The sequence below is a fragment of the Sus scrofa genome, chromosome 1 (assembly GCF_054392235.1).
Source record: "Sus scrofa isolate SSC_HxYL_T2T_F1_AM1 chromosome 1, Sscrofa_HxYL_maternal_Yorkshire_Landrace_v2.0, whole genome shotgun sequence".
Classification (NCBI taxonomy): domain Eukaryota; kingdom Metazoa; phylum Chordata; class Mammalia; order Artiodactyla; family Suidae; genus Sus; species Sus scrofa.
Window position 1 is genome coordinate 247,034,569 of NC_139383.1, and position 17,074 is coordinate 247,051,642.

General features: G+C 38.4%; 1 protein-coding gene across 17 annotated transcripts in view; it reads left to right on the top strand.

The window, feature by feature from the left end:
* Nucleotides 1-17,074, top strand: part of LOC100156421 (phospholipid-transporting ATPase FetA) — a 97,763-nt gene that overhangs the window by 27,630 nt on the left and 53,059 nt on the right. For 10 of the 17 annotated variants that reach the window (XM_084988631.1, XM_084988616.1, XM_084988662.1 and 7 more), the window contains 4 exons: nt 6,930-6,988; nt 11,383-11,496; nt 12,296-12,394; nt 13,853-13,914. In XM_084988631.1, coding sequence (XP_084844757.1) covers nt 6,930-6,988; nt 11,383-11,496; nt 12,296-12,394; nt 13,853-13,914 — 334 coding nt within the window. Of the gene's footprint in view, nt 1-1,728; nt 1,784-6,929; nt 6,989-11,382; nt 11,497-12,295; nt 12,395-13,852; nt 13,915-17,074 lie in introns of all 17 variants that reach the window. The other 7 variants (XM_084988642.1, XM_084988654.1, XM_084988658.1 and 4 more) reach the window with 1 other exon arrangement.

Sequence of the window (17,074 nt, forward strand, 5' to 3'; positions counted from 1 at the left end):
ACAAAATGAAAAAAAAAAACAACCTATGGACTAGGAGAAAATATTTGCAAATGATGCGACTGACAAAGGCTTAATCCCCAAAATATATATGAAAAGCTCATACAATCCAGTAACAAAAAAACACAAACAAACCAATTTAAAAAATGAGTAAAAGACCTAAATAGACATTTCTCGAAAGACTTACAGATGGGCAGTAGGCACATGAAAAAGTTGCTCAGCATTGTTAATTATTATGGAAATGTAAATCAAAACTACACCGAAGTATCACCTCACATCATTCAGAATGGCCATAAGCAAAAAGTCTGCAAATAATAAAGGCTAGAGAGGATGTGAAGAAAAGGCAACCGTCATACACTGTCGGTGGGAAGATCATTGGTGCAAGCACTATGGAAAATAATATGGAGGTTCCTTAAAAAACTGAAAGTAGAGTTACTATATGGTTAGCTAAATCAACTGATAGCTATAATGTTTCCAATTAGGCTATTTGGTAGGGTAAATTATGATCATTTGGAAGCTAAGAAGCTCCAGTATTTCTACTCTAAATTGACTCCAATTAATCTGACCAAAAATGTTAGGAATTGGTCAATTATCTTTCCCCTGGCAGCTTTCTTCACTTATTTTTACAGATGGGAAAAATCCAAGCATGTGCATTAAGTGACTTGGGCAAAATCGCTAGGCATATTGATCTAGAATGACAGCAGGGGGTTATTGCTGAGTTTCTCTCACTAGCACTTGAGTTTAGTTGATGGGAGAGTCTGGTGGAGTAAGGAGAGGGGGCCTTGATTAATATACTAGTTAGAGACTTACACTCCTGAAGATCATCTGTCTGCTCTTTTGTCTTTAGCTGGAAAATCCTATTTGTGATGTTTTTCTCACTGTGAGCAAGGAGGTATTTGCTCAGAACCTCCTAAACCTGATTGCCACCTGACCAAATGTCCTTCCTTCCTTTTTTCTCTCTCCTTCCTCTTGCTTTCTTTTCTTTCAGTCTCCCACTTTTCATAGTTCCTTCTTAAAGAGCTCATTTTCCTTTTTAGTTTCTGCCATTCTCTTATCTGGGCTAATCTCCAATGTAGCTTTAACTGCTAAAACTTGAGACTGGATTGTATCATGATTGCATAAACGCTGTTTTTCACTATGCCGCTTGAATCAGATGTCTTAAGGATGTCCTTAGAGGCTTCTCCTACTCTGACACTTCTCTTCTACTACCATCCCACCAAGGGATTTTTCCCTCATTAGACTGTAGCTTTTGTATTCTTTCTTTTTTACTGGCTGAATCAGCTTCGTACATCAATGGGAGATAGCTGAATATTCAAAATCTACTTTGAGCACAGACAACTATATCAATGATGCTTGTGGAATTTCCTTGACATAGTGCAAGATAAAGGACAAAAAAAGATCATTTAATGAGTACTTTTGACATGTCAGGAATATGAAGTAGATTTTACTGTCCCATTTTACACATGAGAAAACTTAAGGCTAGAAATGGAAGGTGACTGGCCCTAAGTCACTTAACAATCTAGTGACACCCCCTTGCTGTACAGTGGGAAAATAAAATTAAAAAAAAAAAAAAAAAAAAACAATCTAGTGACAGAGCCCAGTCTAGAATAGATTAAACTTTCTGAGCATTTTTTAATATACTGTGAATTGTTCTTAAATGCTTTGCATGCCTTGATTTACTAATCCTCACAATAACCTTATGAGCAGGTATTATTATCATTCATTTTACAGATGAAGAAAATGAGTTTCAGAGAGATTAAATAACTTCCTCAAGGTTATACAGCTGGTAAGTGAAGGATTGAGATTTGAACCCTATCAAGCTGACTTAATTGTCCTTTTTCTTTTTAATTGAAATACTGTTGATTTATAATATTGTGTTAGTTTCTGATATACAGCAGTGATTCAGTTATATGTATATTTTTCAGATTATTTTCCATTATAGGTTCTTAAAGACATTGAATATAGTTCCCATGTTCTTAACCACTGTGGGAGCCTGCTATATTTTTAATTCCAATTTTTTTTTCTGGCCACACCCATGGCATATGAAAGTTCCTGGGCCAGGGAAATCCAGGTCAGAGCTGAGTGCAGCCTTCACCACAGCTGCAGCAATACCTGATCCTCAACCCACTATGTGGGACTGGGGATTGAACAAGCGCCTCCACAGAGACAAACCAGGTCATTAATCCATTCTGCCACAGTAGGAATTCCCAACCTCCATTTTTTAACTCCCTTTTTTTATCTTCACTTTTTTTTTTAAGTCCATTGCACAATTTATGATACCAGGTTACCTTGCTTCAAAGATGTCTGGCCCTTTCAGTTCAATGATTTTAATCACCCTCAGGTCAGCTTTTAGCACAGGTCCTTGTGAAACCAGGCCTTTACTGAACAGGCTGTAGACTTAACCCTTAGTTCTCAGTGAAGGATTCATTATCCACAGTCACTAGAGGCTAGAGATAGGCGTTTGTCCCTTTGAATTCCACCGTCACTGCTACTTCAACTAGGCCATCTCCTATTTCCAGTCTTCTACAGCTCTAATCTGTAATTCACTTTTTGCCATGCCTTTTTCAGCTAAACAGGAATAAATTTTGAGTTAACAAGTTATAGGGAAAAATGGTCATCCCAGTCTTTTTTCAGCAGTATTCGCAATCCATAGGGAATCTTAAATAATTTTTTTTATTATCTAGTCTAAAAAGTTTCTTTCTTCCTTTATTATCTCCACCATGAGTGATAGCTTTCTTCCTATAAATGTGTCTTCTTTTTCTCTCACACTTTTAGTGTCTTCTCTTTTATTTATTTTTTATTTTTTAATTTTTTTAATCTTTTTAAAAGGGCCACAACTGCAGCATTTGAAGGTTAGGGGTTGAATTGGAGCTGTAGCAGCTGGCCTACACCACAGCCATGGCAATGTCAGATCCAAGCCACATCTGAGACCTTCACCACAGCTCATGGCAGTGCTGGATCCTTAACCCACTGAGTGAGGCCAGGGATCAAACCTGCATCCTCATGGATGCTAGTCAGATTTGTTTCCACTGAGCCACAACAGGAACTCCGCTTAAATATTTTCTATGAGAAACTTGTTCTGACTTCATAATATTTAACAATTGTTGCTGACAACCAGAGGAGAAATAAAGGAAATTACGTGAAGAACCGTAAAAATTCTTGTCTTATCATTGGCTCTCTCCTACGCTTTCAAAAGTCTGACATCTTAGCCCCCTGAGAAATGCATTTTGATTTTCAATACCTAACATCTTTCCCATGGGAGGTAGCTCTGCTTTTTCTAATAACCTGCTTTTACTATATCCCCAGGATTCTAGTGAATGAAATTTTCTTTGTCTTTACCTCTAATCAAAACTCCAGTCTTGAGCAAACTGGACAAATTGATTCTGAAGTTTCTCAGAACAGAAAATAGACCAGAATAGCCAAGAAGAGCTTTAAAAAGAAGACTTACTGTCCTATGCTAAAAGTTGCATAATTTAAGAGATGAGGAGGAGGAATAAATTGAATATGACATTAATGAATACAAACTACTATGCATAAAACATATATGCAGCAAGAATTTACTGTATAGCACAGGAAAATATATTCAATGTTTTGTAATAACCTATATGGAAAATAATCTGAAAATATGTATATGTATAACTTTGCTGTACACCAGAAATTAACACAATATTATCAACCAACTATACTTCAATTTAAAAAAATTTTTTAAAGATGGATAGAACAACAGAACTTAATAGATAACCCAGAATTACATTCAATATGTTAGAATTTAGTACATTATAAAAATGACATTTAAAACCAGAGTGGGATAAAATATGCGCAAATTACATATCTGATAAGTGACTCTTAGTCAGAATATATAAAGAGCCCACAGCTCTTTAAAAAAATAATTACCAGACACCTACGGTCAATTAATCTTTGATGAAGGAGGCAAGAACATAAAATGGGAGACAGTCTTTTCATTAAGTATTGCTGCGAATACTGGACAGCTGCATGCAAATCAATGAAACTGGAACACACCCTCACACCGTGCATGAAAATAAACTCAAAATGGCTTAAAGACTTAAATGTAAGACAAGACACCATCAAACTCCTAGAAGAAAACATAGGCAAATATTCTCTGATATCAACCTTACAAATGTTTTCTCAAGTCAGTCTCCCAAGGCAATAGAAATAAAAGCAAAAATAAACCAGTGGGACCTCATCAAACTGACAATCTTTTGCACAGCAAAGGAAACCATAAAAAAAACCCAAAAAGACAACTTGCAGAATGGGAGAAAATAGTTTCAAATGATGCAACTGACAAGGGCTTCATCTCTAAAATATACAAACAACTTATCCAACTCAACAGCAAAAAAAGCCAACAACCCAATTAAAAAATGGGCAAAAGACCTGAATAGACATTTCTCCAAGGAAGATACAGATGGCCGACAAGCACATGAAAAAAATGCTCAACATCATTGATTATTAGAAAAATGCAAATCAAAGCTACTATGACATACCACTTCACACCAGTCAGAATGACCATCGTTAATAAGTCCACAAATAACAAATGCTGGAGAGGGTGTGGAGAAAAGGGAACCCTCCTGCACTGTTGGTGGGAATGTAAATTGGTACAACCACTATAGAAAACAGTATGGAGGTACCTTAGAAAACTATACATAGAACTACCATATGACCCAGCCATCCTGCTCTTGGGCATATATCCAGACAAAACTTTCTTTAAAAAAGACACATGCACCTGCATGTTCATTGCAGCACTATTCACAATAGCCAAGACATGGAAACAACCTAAATGTCTATCAACAGATGATTGGATTAGGAAGATGTGGTGTATATATACACAATGGAATACTACTCGGCCACAAAAAAAAAAACGAAATAATGCCATTTGCAGCAACATGGATGGAACTAGAGACTCTCATCCTGAGTGAAGTAAGTCAGAAAGAAAAAGACAAATACCATATGATATCACTTACATCTGGAATCTAATACACAGCACAAATGAACCTTCCCACACAAAAGAAAATCATGGACTTGAAGAACAGACTTGTGGTTGCCAAGGGCGAGGCAGAGGGGGAGGGAGTGGGATGGATTGGGAATTTGGGGTTAATAGTTGCAAGCTATTGCCTTTGGAATGGATAAGCAATGAGATCCTGCTGTATAGTGTGGGGTACTATATCTAGTCACTTATGATGGAGCATGATAATATGAGAAAAAAGAATGTATACGTGTGTGTGTGACTGGGTCACCTTGCTGTGCAGTAGAAAACCGACAGAAACTACCATAAGTCAGCTATAATGGAAAAATGAAAATCATTATAAAATAAAAAATAAAATAAAAAAAGATAATCTAGTTTAAAAGTGGGCCAAGTGAAATTTCCTTCTGGCGTAGTGGGTTAAGGATCTGGCATTGACACTGCAGTGGCTCAGGGTTGCTGCTATGGTGTGGGTTTGATCCCTGGCCCAGGAACTTGCATATGCCTTGGGCACAGCCAAAACAAATATAAAAATAAAAATGGGTGAAGAATCTGAGTAGTCATTTCTCTAAAGAAGATATATAAATGTTCAATAAAGCACATAAAAAGATACTCAGCATCATCAGGTTATTAGGGAAATGCAAATCCACAATGAGATATTACTTCATAACCACTACGATGGTTAAAAGAAAGAACAACAATAAATGTTGGCAAAGATGTAGAGAAATTGGAATTCTCATACATCGTCAGTGAGAATGTAAAATAATGCAACTGCTGTCAAAATTTGTTTGGCTGTTTCCCTAAGTGTTAAAACTAGGAGCGACCATATGACCCAGGAGTTCTGCCTTATGTATATAGCCAAGTGAAATGAAAACATCCACACAAAAACTTGTACATGAATGTTCATAACTCAGGGTGGCCTAACACTTGCTAACAACTCAGTGAATTCTTGTTGGATCAGTGAAGAATTGAAAAAGCTATAGGAATGTTTCATACAGCACAGAAAGATCTACTGATAATACATACTTTTAAGACTTTTCATAACAAGGTAATGGGATATTTTTAACACCTATATATATTTTTTTTTTTTTTTTTTTTTTTTTTTTTTTTTTTTTTTTGTCTTTTTGCTATTTCTTGGGCCGCTCCCGCGGCATATGGAGGTTCCCAGGCTAGGGGTCGAATCGGAGCTGTAGCCGCCAGCCTACGCCAGAGCCACAGCAACCGCGATCCAAGCCGCGTCTGCAACCTACACCACAGCTCACGGCAACGCCGGATCGTTAACCCACTGAGCAAGGGCAGGGACCGAACCCGCAACCTCATGGTTCCCAGTCGGATTCGTTATCCACTGCGCCACGACGGGAACTCCAACACCTATATATTTTGATGTAATAATTTTGCCATGTATTGTGGTTATCAGGCTGACTCCACTAAATTACAAGTCCCTAGAAATCAGGACTCTGCCTTTCTCATCTTTTAAACTCCCCATAGCATTTAGCACACTGATTGCTGTGAAATAAATGCTCAGTAATGATTTATTAATTCAGATTTAGTCAAGCAAGTTTAAGAAAGGCTGCCTTGGATAAAAACCTCAGATATCTTCAAATAAGTTGCTGTAATTAACTTGTGAAGGAGGACTGGCTTTGTGTGTTTGGCAGTAACTTTAGTGCAGGCCATCCTGTTGTCTGTGAAAACATAGTCTAGGATTACTAGAAGCATTAATGGTGTAGAATTACTCATAAGTTACCTGTCCTCTTGCCTCCAGAAAATTTGAACACTTTATGGTTTCCATTTTTATTCTATTTCTTGATTCTTTGAATAAAGAGACAAAATCTTGTTTGTTGACAGACATCCTCAGTGATAAAGTGTGAAGATCTAGTGGTCTTCACTAGCAACCAGCATCCTAGGCTGATCTGCAGAGTGGCATCCTTCTCATCATTTCTCTCCTCTTTTTCAGAACAAGAGAGATATCTGCAAGCTAATAACAGAGAATTTAACAATCTATTTGGCTATCCGGTGAGTATTAGGTCTCTAGCTATTTCAGAAGGAGGCCAACATTCTCTAATGATCTCTCTTGTCAGTGAGGCAGGAAATTCTTTGTAGCTACAGATCCTGCAACCTAGGTTCTACTTTCTTTCAAGTTCCTATACAATGAAGCCCGGAGCATTGAGGGCACAGAAACCAATATCCAGTGAGCCAGGCTCAGGGGAGAATGTATCTCAAATTTGGGGTTTTATATATAGCTCCTAGAAAAGAAACACTGTAGCTTGCAGAAATGAAAGCAGAATTCCACAGTTTTTTCTCACTTAGGCATCTCTCTATGACAATGCATGTAGAGCTTCCTAATTCATTTAATAGCAACATAGTTTCTCATTGTATCAATATACCTTAATTTATTTAACCAATCTCTCAGTGATAAACATTTTAATGGTCTCAATTTATATCCAGGTTCTCCCTCCCAAAAAAAAAAAAAAAGAAAGAAAATGAAAAAATGTCTCCAGTGTTTTGCTTTTATAAATGGTCCTGAATAAGCACCATTATACCACATATACTTTGGCACATTTGTGTGAATATATCCTATGAGAGTTTCCTAGGAGTGAATTGGCTGGGTCAGAAGGAAAACACATTAAAATTTTTTATACATATTGCCAGATTGCCCTCTAAAAAGATTATATCCTTTTATATTTCTGCCTATAGTGAAGACTACTCACTTCTCCATATTCCTGCCAAACTTGGTATTATCAATCTTTTTCATCTTTGCCAGGCTCTTAGATGAAAAATGACATTTTGTTGTCTATCTTTCCTTAATTTTAAGTGGGATCAGTAATCTTTTCATGTTAATTAGCCTTTTTAATTTCTTTTTATGAAAACTACTGTTAATGATCTTTTGGATTATTCATTTTTCACTTAAGTATAAAGTGAGAATAAACAATTCATAAAATACATATGTTTTTAAAAAGGTCATGCTCCAACACCCCACCTTTGCCTACATCTCCACTCCCTATAGGCAATCACTTTTATTAGTTTCTTATATTTTCATCAGTGCTTCTTTGTGCAAAGTATTTGTAAAGCAAATACAAATATATATTCTCATTTTCCCACTTTCTTACACTATTCTGAATCTTAACACTATGTCCTGGAGGTATTTTCATGATCATAATTTCATAACATCTTTTTCCTTCTTTTTTCAACCACATAACATTTCCTGGGCAGATTTAGCATAGTTTATAACTAGTTCCTTATAAATTGACATTTGAGTTGTTTCCAATCTTTTACAATTGTTAGCAATTTTTTAATATTTGTTACTTTGTGCACATGTAGTGCTATGAGTATATAATAATATTCATAGACATGCACATTTGTAGTCTCTGCAGGATATTGGTTTATGATTTCTGAGTTACAGAGGTTCTGGATAATAACAGTATTTTGGATATGGCCATGGGATCAGGTTTCCCCTCTCTACCTTCTAAATCTGCCTAAGAAGCACTATGGTACAGTAAAACTAGGTTTTGACATCAAACAGATATGAGTTTGAACACAGCTCTTTACTAACCTTGCATCCTTAGGCATATTATTTAACTTCTCTGATGTTCAGTTCCCTCATCTACAAAAAGGGCATAATAGTGTTCACCATATATGTGGTTATTAGAATTAAATATGATTGTGAAAATGTTAGTTCTCTTTACCAAGAAACTATTACCCTGTGACAGGAGGGTACGAGTTTCATTCATCTCTGTATCTACTGATCCCAGCATAATATTTGGCACATACTTGGCATTCAGGTAAACATATGCTGAATAGTTAATGAATAAATAAACAGATTTGATGGATTCATGCATACTTAAAAACCATTTCACTTCCCTGGCCCTACCTGTTGCTTATTTTCATCCCATTTCTCTAATTTTTTCCATTCCTACTCCTTTTCTTCACCCAACCCCCAAACTCCTGATACTTATTATATCCTTGGCCTTCTGTTCTCCTCTATTCCCCCATTTAGCCATCAGTCAGCTCTCACTACCCAAATAAATAAATAGCCCACACCAAAATACATCTATTCAATCATGCTTAAATTGTATCACGTCTGCCAAAAGAACTACACAGTGAGGAATTTCATAGTTAAGCTGATATTCTACATTTTTGAGATATTTCTTCTGGTTTGACATATAAGAGTAGAACAAAACACTCTAGCTGCCAAGTTAGTAAAGAGGTACTGATATGTCTATCTTGAGGCAGAATCAGCATGGCTTTTGCCTTTGTTTCCTAAGCAAATGCTACCCAAGTGAGTAGAAACCTGAAATATATCAATAAACTATAAAATCAAATAGAAAATCAATAGGGAAAGCCAGCCACTTCAGTAAGGCAAAAGATCAAAAACGTCTTTAGATCCAAATATCAGAGTCATCTGAACTTAGACCCAAGAAATTCAGAGTATCAAAGAAAACTGTTTGTATTTTTGATTAACGTACTCTTGGGGCTAGAAGGGCCTATAGAGGTCATTTAGTTAGGACTCCATTCAAGACAGACCCATGAGCTCTCCAGGGTGGATTTTGTTTAATTCTTTTTCAGCCAGCATAGAGCTGTAAACAGAGCAAACCTTGAGAAATAAGTGTTTGACTGATTATTAAGTGGATAATCATGAAGCAACACCAAGGAAATCTTAGGTTTAGCTTGAATCTCTAAACTCCTAGGTGCGAAGCTGTTTGACCAGCTTCTCTTCCCTAGAGAAATAGATCTGGACTGGGTAGCCTATCTAACCTTCCTAGGCAATTTTTAGCCTTAGTGTTTTTTCTCCAAGAGAAAGATTCAGATGTCTTCTCAAGGTAGGGCTCCATAAGACTCTTTTTTTAAAAATTGAAGTATAGTTGATTTACAACATTGTGCCAGTTTCTGCTAAACAGCAAAGTGACTCAGTTATACATGTATATCCCAGAAGATTGGGTACAGTTCCCTGTGTTATATAGTAGGACTGTGTTTGTCCATTCTTAATGTAATAGTTTGCATCTACTCCATTTTTGAGCAGTATCTGTACTCCAGAATTATAGGTTGGTTTATTCTTTTGTTTGGCCTTGTAGGTGGAGGTGGTGGGGGAGAAGTCTTGTCCTTTGGGAATTACCTGCTCTCATTCTTCTGCTTTTCTTGAACTCTTAGATTCAAACTCTTACATCTTAGGTCAAATGACTGAAAACCCAAAAATAGAAAGTAACATGGTCCTGTCAGCATCTTTAGATGAGGATTGAAATGGTAGCAAGTTCTCATTTTCATTCAGCAAAATAATAGCTTAGATGTAGTCCAACACTATTTAGATTCTCTCAGGACAATTAAGTGGCAAGTGATTCTCCAATGTTGACAGCAACCAGCGTGGGAACCTTCAGTGGCCTACAACTGAAAGACCATAATTTACTTTTGGCATCTAAGATCCTTCAGCATTGAAAGCAGCATGTAAAGACACACCAAACTGAGTTTGCCAGGCTAAGAAAAGCTTCAGCTCTGAAGTAGAGCTAACACAAATGGCAAACTTGCCTGCTGTTTAGGGCTGAGAAGGACCTTGGATCAGAGGGTAAGAGGGAACTGAAAGATTCTGATTCTAAGGAAGGAAAACATTTGGATGGCTGCACAGGTGAACTGGGGCTCAGGGGACAGCACAATTTCAACTCTGTAAGAAAATGTGTGGTCTTGGACAAAGAAATTAGCCTCAGTGCCTCTATTTCTTCATCCTCAAAAGATGAACATATATTACTCCCTTTGTACAGTCGTTGTGAAAATTAAATGAGTTGCTCCATATAAAATACTTAGAACAGTGCCTTACACCTAGTAAATATTCAAGAAGTATAAGTTTTGGGAGTTCCCATTGTAGCTCAGTGGGTTACGTACCTCACTGGTATCCATGAGGATTCAGGTTCAATCCCTGGCCTTGCTCAGTGGGTTAAGGATCCGGCCTTGCTGTGAGCTGTGGTGGAGGTCACAGATGTGGCTCGGATCCCACGTTGCTGTGGCTGTGGCCGTGGCCAGTAGCTGCAGTTCTGATTCAACCCCTAGCCTGGGAACTTCCATATGCCGTGGGGGAAACCCTACAAAAAGAAAAAAAGTGAATGTTTTTATTGTTGTTGGTTTTATTATCATTATTATCCATGTCATCAATAAACAAGGAATTCTATTCAGGGCATAAATATATTCTGCCCCTCCTTAAAATGTCCCGTATAGATCAGCCTTGCCATCTCTGCATACTCTAGGCCTCTCTCGGTCTCAAAGAAAAGGAGCTTAGGAGACAAACACTTTTTACCTCCTTCCCCCACTGTGTTGGGAAGCTGTGGCTTTTTCCTATTTTATGAAATGGTCTTAGTCTTTTTTGTTAAGACTGGGAGATGGGGTCTTTTGTTCTTCTAATTGTGCTTGTGTTCTTTTACTCACAGAACAATAGCATCAAGACCTCAAAATATAATGCCTTTAACTTCCTGCCTATGAACCTGTTTGAACAGTTCCAGAGACTTGCAAATGCATATTTCCTCTTTTTGCTTTTCCTACAGGTATTACCTTTTAGGGCCTTTTCCACAGAGCATTTTATCTGCCTCTCTGGGGTCAGGTTATTGTAATCAATCCTTCTCCTTAAAACTGAAAGGTGTCTTCTCTCTTTCGCTAATAGGCAAGTGCATGGCTGGGGGCTCAGACCAGTCCCCTAGAGTGGCTGTGGTCAGTATTAGCCAGGGTGAAACAAGCCTCTACAAGAGGAAGGAGACACGCTCCCAAGGAAAGGGTGCTCTCTCATCATGGCTGCATGGCCACAGTTCAGCTTAACCATAAAAGGCCACAGACTTGACTCTTCACCCCAATCTCAGCTGTAACCCGATTCCTCCTCCTTGTCCCAGCCTCCCTGACAGAAAGTTAACACACAGGAATGCTGAGGGAGAATAGTTTAGAACATAAGCACAGGGCAGGGTAAACACAAGTTGGGAGGAAGAAACAGATCATCTCATTTCCCCTTGTGCTGAAGAGATGTGAGAGGGTACATCGTTTTCCCATGTCCACTCATGCCTTCCTGCCCCCAGCCCCTTCATTATCAAAGGAGAAATGGCTCTTTGCCATTGAGTCAAAGATAGTAGAGTTCAGGACATATGCATGGCAATTTATCATCTCTTCTCTCATCCCTTCTTAGGAGATGTTTAGTTATATTTGGGTGGTTATTTGGAGGCTACCCATAATAAGTTCAACTATTTGAACTTATTATGGATCTAGGGAGGTGAAAATGGTGGTGGGGTGGAGGTGGGAGGGAAATGTGTTGTCCTTTAAGCTTTCTGACCCATGTTTCTCTCCTCTTCTCTCTCCTAGTTGATTCCCCAGATCGCCTCCTTAGCCTGGTACACGACTGTGATGCCCTTGATGGTGGTGCTGTCCATAACAGCAGTGAAAGATGCCATCGATGACTTGGTGATGTGGCTTCCTGGGCCTCTAGTCCCTCACTGTCCCTTTTTAATATTCCTCTTTCCTCTTCCTTCTGTCTCCCACCACTTTCTCTTGTTCTTTTCTTTCTTCTCCCCTTTGCCACTTTTTCTTTCTCCTCTCCAACTTTTCTTGTTTCCCTTTCCAACTTTAAGTTCTATCAAGTACACACAACTAGGAACCCTCTGGTTTTAGAAAACACCATGACATAACAGAGGCTGACTCCTTTCCTGGCCTTGGAGGGAGATACTGGCTCCCAGTGAATGCTGCATGGCTTCCTCTTTGCTATTTACAGCAAGTCCAGCATGGATGGGTGAGGGTGAGGATCCAGTATTATGCCTAGTAGTGCTGTTGACCTGCTTGAAACTTCTCTGAGAGAGTCTTTCTGATTTTTCCAGGATAGATTTTTACACTAAAGTTTGAAAGCAGGATGTTTGTCTCTCCAGCATTTTAACTCTCTCTTTAAACCCACAATTAGCACATATAGTGGTTTAAACTTCAGTCACACTTCAGGTGTGCAAAAATATAATTTTAATTTTCTGGTACTAAACCCAGTGTAGCTCATAACCACCACCTTACCATCTCAACCCTTTTTGATGAGAGCTGAAAACTAAACTTGCCAGTTCAGAATAACCCCTCCCACTATTTCTGGTTTAGAACTCAACCTCTTTAGGATAAATATTCCGACAAATTCAGGATTCTTTCTGCCCTCTTCCCAGTCCTGCCCTTTCCCTAGGGAGTAATCTCAATTAGAAAGAGGGGATTCATGTGCATCTTAGCATAAAGATATACCCTTATTTGTTGCCTTCTTCTTTGAACTTTGAATAGAAAACCTCTGTTCCGCTTTCTTCATTGCATCCACAGTAGAAGCTTGTTATTATTGACTATGCTTGGGGATAGGGGTAGCCAAATGCTTGTGAATACTTAATTTCCCTGCACCTACCACAGTGTATGAGGGTCTAGTCTTGTCCAACATTTTCTGCTCTCTCCTCTGGCTTTTATTTTTTTGAGGGGGGAGGCCCACCACCTGCCACATGTGGAAATTCCCAGACCAGGGATCAAACCTGCACCATAACAGTGACCCAAGTCGCTACAGTGATGACGCCAGAGCCTTAACCCACTGCGCCACAAGAGAACTCCTCCTCTGTGGCTTTTGATGTAAGTTGTTCTAATTACCCCAGGCTTTAGCTCTTGATATTAAAACCAAGATTTTGTCTCTTTCTCTTCCCTTGGTTCTTTTGGTTCTTTTTCTGACCTCCTTCCCCAGCTTCTTGAAGACTTCATGGTGTGGTTTTAATGGTGGAAGGGCTTGAAGGGGGATAGGGGAATGCTTGAGGAAGAGGGGAGAATTAGAAGGAAAACTCCACTGAGTAATACTTCAGAATATTAACCTGTATGCAGTTTGCTCTATGTCTGTTTCCTGAACATTTTCTTGTGTAATTTTAGAAAAGGCACCACAATGACAATCAAGTGAACAATCGTTCTGTTATGGTGCTGATGAATGGCAGGTAAGTTCTTCTAGGGAAGAAAGTTGAGGTAGGATGAGATGTGGTAGAGGATTGGGCTTGCTAAAGCTTAATGTACTGGGTGCTTGGAAAGGTAATTCAGAAGTGAAAAGAGCCTTGGGTTTGACATAAGAATTTGTTTCTAGATCTAGCTTACTCTGAACTTGCCATGTGACTTCATACCTCTCTGGGCCTCTTATTTCTTATCTATAAAGTAGAGACAATATTCTCTATCTTAGAAGATGCTTGTGAAAATGAAAGTGAAATAATATATATATTTTTTTCTTTTTTTGGCCACCCCCAGAGCACATGGAAGTTCCTGGGCTGGGAACCAAACCCAGGCCACCTCAGAGACAATGCCAAATCCCTAACCTTCTGCTCCACAGTTGGCATTCCAGTGAAATAATATATATTAAAGTAATTAGTAAATTATGACATGGTATTAATATGCAAGTGATTATTACTAGTACAATGGTCAGCGTAGAGACATCTGTCTTTAGCACATCAATGGATTCTACATGGCTTATTGACCATACTACTATAGCTTTTGGTTAGGGCATCTTTTTGTTAACAGTCTAAAGAAGGTATTGATTTTTTTTTTTTTTTTTTTTTTTTTGTCTTTTTGCTATTTCTTGGGCCGCTCCCGCGGCATGTGGAGGTTCCCAGGCTAGGGGTCGAATCAGAGCTGTTGCCACCCGCCTATGCCAGAGCCACAGCAATGCAGGATCCGAGCCGCGTCTGCAGCCTACACTGCAGCTCATGGCAATGCCGGATCGTTAACCCACTGAGCAAGGGCAGGGACTGAACCCGCAACCTCATGGTTCCTAGTCGGATTCGTTAACCACTGCGCCACGACGGGAACTCCAAGAAAGTATTGATGTTGACCTCATTGCTCTAGTGTTTGCTCATAGTTATCTAAAGTATTGAACTAATGTTTATGTTTGGTGGGGTTCTGAAAAATTTGAGCAATTTAGCTTTGTCAGGATCGGAGGGAGGCAGGTATAATTCCTATATAAGTCAAATTGTGGAGATTATCTTAGAGATACAAAACATTATGGGAATTAACAAAAATGAGCAGTCATAGTTGGCTAAAGGAATCAGGGAAAACATTCTGGAAGAGGTGATGTTTGTGGTAGGCCTTAAGGGTTGGGGAAGAATTCAGCAAATAGAGATTTTATGAAAGGAAAAATAACCAGGGTGTATGCAGAAGCATGACTGCAAAGGAGTACACATCTGAAGGAATTATTGGAGTTCCCATTGTGGTGCAATGGGATTGACCACATCTCCACAGCACCAGGGCACAGGTTCAGTCCCTAGCCTGGCATAGTGGGTTAAAAGAGCCAGCATTTCTACAGCTGCACCATAAGTCACAGCTGCAACTCAGACCTGATCCCTGCCCTGGGAACTCCTTATGCTGTGGGGTAACTAAAAAAGAAGAAGAAAAAAAGAAAAATTGGAGTCCAGTCTTTTTTTATACTGACCTTACAGAATACCCAGTAGCTATGGTATATTTTTAAATATATATTTTTAATTGACATATAATGTTCAACATTATGTAAGTTACAGGTGTACAGTATACCTGTATTCACAATTTTAAAGGTTATACTCCATTTATAGTTATTCTAAAGTATTATTTATTTTCCCTGTTATGCAATATATCCCTGTATCTTATTTTATACATAATAGCTTGTATCTCTTAATTCCCTATGCCTGTATTGCCCTTCTCCTCTTCACTCTCTCCACTGGTAACCACTAATTTGTTGTCTATGTATGAGTCTTTTTCTTTTTTGTTATATTCACTAGTTTGTTGTATTTCTTAGAGTCCATATTTAGGTAAGATTATACAGTGTTTGTCTTTGACTTTTTCACTTAGCATAATACTCTCCAAATCTACGTTTTTGCAAATGGCAAAATTTAATTCTTTTTTATAACTGAGTAGTATTCCGTTGTGTATATACCAATAGTTTTAATCATGTAATTCTATTATGTGAAGTTCTTGGGCATCTAACTCTGTTACTTATTGTGGCAGCTGATTCTTACTCATGGTGGATTATTTCCTCAGGTGTTTTGGTCTGTTGAAGCCTCTCGTAAGGTACCACCAAAAAAAGTCAGTTGTGATAAAAGAAAATTTAAAAAGGAAAGGAAGTAGTAGAAATAGAAAAGATGAAACTGATTATATGAGGAATTCTTGAGGCCAAAGAGTTAGCAAATGAATTTAGTCAAATGAACTTCCCAAGTAGCTTGAGCACTTGGGTTTTGTAAGATTATTAGAGAAGAATTTGTCATAAAGTGGTGTTATTTTTATTTACTTATTTATTTTTGCTTTTTAGGGCTGCACCCATGGCATATGGAAGTTCCCAGGATAGGGGTCGAATTGGAGCTACAGCTGCTGGTCTACACCACAGCCACAGCAACACGGGATCTGAGCCACATCTTCGACCTACCCCACAGCTCACAGCAATGCGGAATCCCCGACCCACTTAGCAAGGCCAGGGATTGAACTTACATCCTCAGGGATACTAGTCAGATTCGTTTCCATTGCACCATAGTAGGAACTCCATTAAGTGGTTTTAGAGTAAGAGTTCACAAGCAGGGCCCTAATGGTTAGATTTTGTAATCAGTGAATGTCTGATTAATTTAGCACTTGAGTTGAGGCTGCTTGTTGAAACAGTCTCTATTCCAGGAAGTGGCTTTCTTTTTCTAGAGCACATGGGTTTGAGCAGAGCTGCTGTTAAACAAGTCTGTTTTTCAGGTAATGATTTCTGTTATTTTCATTTCTCAGTAATTCCAGCTTCAAGCCATCTTTAGTTAAAAGCCACATGTTTTAGCTATCAAGAGGAAAGAGCCACATCTTCTCTAAGAGTTCTCCAAGATATAGTATTAAATTAAAAATGCAGGACTTATTTACAAAACAGAAACAGACTCACAAATTTCAAAAACAAACTTGTGGTTACCAAAGGCGAAACATTGGGGGGCGGTAATTAGGAGTTTGGGATTAACATATGCACACTACTATATATAAAATAGATAACCAACAAGGACCTACTTTATAGCACAGGGAACTGTACTCAGTATTCTGTAATAACCTAAATAGGGAAAGAATCTGAAAAGGGATGGACATATGTATATATATAGCTGAATCACTTTACTATACACCTGAAAC